This window comes from Spinacia oleracea, chromosome 6, assembly GCF_020520425.1.
Source record: "Spinacia oleracea cultivar Varoflay chromosome 6, BTI_SOV_V1, whole genome shotgun sequence".
NCBI classification, from domain to species: Eukaryota; Viridiplantae; Streptophyta; class Magnoliopsida; order Caryophyllales; family Amaranthaceae; genus Spinacia; species Spinacia oleracea.
The window spans coordinates 58,356,222-58,360,825 of record NC_079492.1 but is presented as its reverse complement, the minus strand read 5'-3'; the positions used below and the strand labels follow the sequence as shown (position 1 = coordinate 58,360,825).

Here is a 4,604-nt window from a genome sequence, read left to right as displayed (position 1 = left end):
CATCACCATCTCGTTGACTTTTTCACCGATTACCGGCCACTTAAGCCCAATAAAAGTTGTCGGGTAGTAAAGGTGGGATTATTAAAAAATATGTCGTAGGTGGGATTAATAAAAGAAAATCGGCCAAAGGTTGGATTAATATTACCAAATTTTCCTTTAAAAAAAACAGAAAGTATTATCGAGAATCCAAATATCGAAATGTTCTCTTCATATGGTTTGCATGCAAATATTATCCAGTCTAGTATATCAGGGAGCCGAAACGTCTAACAATATGCATGAGCAAATCTAAAAGAAATCTTGAAACAAAACGATGTTAAAATTATTAAGTGTCATTCATTTCCGTGGATAAAAAGGTATCAAAAAATTATAAGCTTTATGTCGTATTTATTTCTACGTAAAGTTTCTGAAATTTCCGGCACAAACTTAAATACATTCTGCTTGTTCATTTATTGAGTAATTGATTTGAAGTACAAGTATATGTTTATTTATCTCCACGTGGAGTCGTCAGTCGACAATAGATTTCATATAATATCATAACTATTTACAAATTATAACTCTCTTGTGAATTTTTTTTACCCTACAAATATCAACATTCCGTATGTCAAAAAAAAATTAGCTACATTAAAAAATCGGAATTGTTTAATTGTGACTTGCAACAAATTAAAATGAAAGTTTTTATAATGCACTCGTTTTAAAATACAACTCAACTATTTCTAGTCCGCAGTCCGCAGATCTAGTAAATGTTAAGTATTGATAACACAATCAGAAGTTACAAAGTTTTCCAATCCAACCACAAACTGTGAAAATAAAAAGCGAAGGAAATCACACAAAGCACACGTCATTAACAAAAAAAAAACACATAAAAGAACATCGAATTAAAAGTTACGTAGACCATATCCATTTTCATGGGTTGATGAGGTGTATGAAAAATGGCAATTGTGTTGACTTCACACTTAAACGCAGTTGTATGTATCACCACCCATCGAAACACATGAAAGACCGGAATCTTCACAACATTCGTAAAGGCCAGGATAACATTCATGATTTGGGTGGTCTTCACATTTTTCTTTGCATTTAAATACTCCGGGTGTAACTTGAAGACATGTAAGTGTATCACAACACTCGTATGTTGGTGCTAAAGGATCACATGGAGCGTCATAGATGTTGCAACACCTTTTTAGTGTGCCATCGGTAAATCCACAAACACATGGTGAAGGACACGCAGGTGGACACACTGCACCTGAACACCCCGCTTCCACTTTCATCGCAAGGATTTGCAGCAACACTAAGAAGAAAAAATTAAAAATGAAAGACCAAAGTTTCTATTATTATTATCATACTAGATCAGGTCTGGTTTAATGCAAGGTTACTACGAAAATAAGTTATTTCAATAGTAATCAAGTAAAAGACTTATGATATTAGGAAAATATGGAATTAAAAAGGATATAAGAAAAAAATATAAATTCAAAGTTGTGTATAAAAACATATTCAAACGAACTAAATTTGCATATTACAGTATGAAGTTAAGGACTATAGTTGTGTACTTGTAGACCGGTCTAATAAAGTTAACAAAACCCGAAATGACTGACCCAAGACTGATTTTCGAAAGTAGCAGAACATAAATGCATCATAGTTTGAATTGAGTATAATTTTTTTAAATGGACTTCTTATATTAATTAGTCTATTGACCATGTATTATTATTTTAATTAACATTCGTACTTACAATTTATTATATTAACATTAGAAATGGACTAACATTAGAAGTCTATTCATCAATATTATTTAAATTTATTATCAGATTAAAAAGTTATAATAATACATAAATAAAAGCATACCATAAAGGAAAAAATAATATTGATTCAACTTTCCTCCAATAATAATAAACATTATGCTCGTTGACAATAATAATAATAATAATATAATTTGGACTAGTTATGTTATGAAATTTATAAATCAATTTATATAAATTTATGCTACTGATAATTAATATTTTAAATAATGTTAGATAATTAAAACGCTTGTTGAGGCTTGGTATTTCATTTTAATTTAATTTTTAGCCTTTTTAGCTTGAAAATTATTAGGTACACCCAGGTGCACCGTGTACCCAAGGGTATTTTAATGTCAATTTCTGGTCTCTCTCACGTTTTTTCCTCACATGAAGTGGAAAATGTGAGAGGATGCACGGTGCACCCGAGTACGCCTAATATGTTATATATTTAGCTAGCTGTAAATACACTTATCGAAATGATTGTATTAATTGATTTTTGTATGACTACATGGATGTGAGTTGATTTTTACAAAAGTAATATTTTCTTTGTAATACTTGATCATTTATTTATGTATCAATTTATTGTTTAAGATTAAATTTCAGTAACTATATTTTGATGTTACTCCCCCGTCCCGTCTATTTTTTTCGTATTCCATTTAGGCACCTGTTTTTAGTTTATTGACTCTAGAATTTAATAATTTATTTAAAAATGATGATTATAGAGAAATGATGTACTCCATAATATTTAATACCTCCATATTAACTTCAAAAATTAACTACCTTGTTATGCTAAGATGTCCATGTATAGTATATAATTGTACCTTGAGAATGATACAACCCTAAATTCCAATTTAATATTAGAAACGTATCGAATATAATAATGATTGATATTTATCAAGCAGTAAAAATAAAATTATATTTCCAACATTTTTCAGATTTTCACATATAGTATAACATAATATTTTTTTTCATATGGAATAAATAAATGGTCTACAAAGTGTTTTTTATTTTATTATGTAATTGATATTATTTGTTGAGGTTGTAATAATTAATGTAACGTACCCTTTTCATCAAAAAAAAAAAACATTGTAACGTACACCATTATCTTCTTTATTTTTTTGGGTGGGGAGGGGGGTTTTGGATGGTTTTTTTTATCCTAGTTTAATTTCTTATTACTCTGTATATGTTGTGGTTTAAACATTTGTCTGATGTTTTTTATTGTAAAAATAAAAAACATTATACTATTAGTTAACTGTACAATAATAAATTATGAATTTTGTAACCTTCAAATTTTTCCCGTTTATTTTAGCAGTTTGAATAATAGTTTGACAATAGTCAATCATTATGTTTTTGTTATTTAAATTTCCTTTTTGAAATTTTTTTATTTATTTAGCAATAGTGACTTAAATAGTGCACCTAGTAAATTATAGAGTGAGAATTATTTCCTTAAATAACCGATGCATGAGATTTTTTCGAATTCAATTAATTTTATTGATTTTTTAATTTCCTAAACTTTCTTGAATAAGAAGCATGAGAGTTGAAGATTAGGGTTTTGGAGCCCTCACCTTTCTCACCATTCTGCTTTAATAATATAGATTAGATATTTCAGATGTGCATAAATTGTATAGACTATTTGTTATATTTTGACGAAAAAAATAGTAATTTTAGCCTACATTTATTTATGTTTAAATACTGTAGTACAAAAGAATTCAGAGCATAAACCAGCTACAAAGAGAAATGCAAAGTAAAGCCAATACAGTAATAATTTTAGCCTATAGCAACGTATGCAGATACTCCGTATATGTAAAAATATTCTATCTTCGTTATTGAAAGTATTTTATGCCTTGTAATATGTGTTTAGAGTATGAAAAACTTAACTGTAAATTCTCACTATTATATACATCAAAACATTATCATAGAATATCTTGTTAGATTGGTTTCGATATGTAATAAGAATATCAACATTTTATAATATTTTTAATGTCACATACTTGATTAGATATAATAGTGGTTAAATATTACATTAGAACCCGTGTAATTTTTTATTTTTTTGACATAGGCTCGTGTAATAAGTTTAAGAAACAAAGGTATGTTTAAACCATAAAAAGTAGTGAGACAATATTTTATACCTGCTACATACCTGCTACAATAAGGAACGAACATGCTAACTTGATTTTCTGAGAGTTAGTGATCTTCATTTTTTTGGTTAGGAAAACTTCTCAAATTTCTATTTCCACTTAATTTGTAAATGTGATGTATACAATGTTTTTTGTTTAAGAATTCTCTTAGTTTTTTATCCCCATTTATAGTAGTTTTATGAACGTAAATAATATTATTGTAATTTCTTTTATTTTTGATATTTTTTATTCTAATTGTGTTTTTATAATACCATATCGACATAATGTTTACATTGTTCATCATGTCTAAAACCGTTATTATTCGGTCACCTTGAGACTAAAGCTATTTTATATGTTTTAATTTGTTCCGTTTGACTTAAGTTAATAATATTGTTTTCGTATACAAAGTACATACTTTCTTATTTATATTAAACTAGTTTTTGGGTCCGTTCGATGAACGGGTTGGTTATATGTTGGTAGTGTAATGGAGTTTAGAAATATGTTGCTTTTAAGCAGGTGTTAGAAGTTGTTTAAACCAAATGACAATAATAAAACTTTACGACCTATGAAGTCTTGTCTTTTTAATCATTACATTTTTGTTCATCTCCCCTGAAAAAATAGACCCACTTTAAATCACCTATTGCCACCAATAAAACAAAACTGTTACAGTGTACGACTATACTCATGATATCCAATTAAGGGAAGGGCTTTACAAATA

The 4,604-nt window shown here is 28.1% G+C and overlaps 1 protein-coding gene across 1 annotated transcript; it reads right to left on the bottom strand.

The window, feature by feature from the left end:
• Nucleotides 1-650: 650 nt before the first annotated feature.
• On the bottom strand, nucleotides 651-4,048 carry LOC130462789 (uncharacterized). The gene is made up of 2 exons (XM_056831701.1): nucleotides 3,910-4,048; nucleotides 651-1,285 (listed from the first exon to the last, which is right to left on the bottom strand). Exons 1-2 carry the CDS (start codon nucleotides 3,965-3,967, stop codon nucleotides 954-956), a joined length of 390 nt encoding a protein of 129 aa, XP_056687679.1. The 5' UTR covers nucleotides 3,968-4,048; the 3' UTR covers nucleotides 651-953.
• Nucleotides 4,049-4,604: the final 556 nt, after the last annotated feature.

What these genes read in the sequence shown, in the direction of transcription:
- LOC130462789 (XM_056831701.1), bottom strand. Translation starts at nt 3,967, where the DNA reads ATGAAGATCACTAACTCTCAGAAAATCAAGTTAGCATGTTCGTTCCTT. An exon ending in TTCGTTCCTTATTGTAGCAG is followed by an intron (nt 1,286 to 3,909) that starts GTATGTAGCAGG and finishes TTTTCTTCTTAG; the next exon opens with TGTTGCTGCAAATCCTTGCG.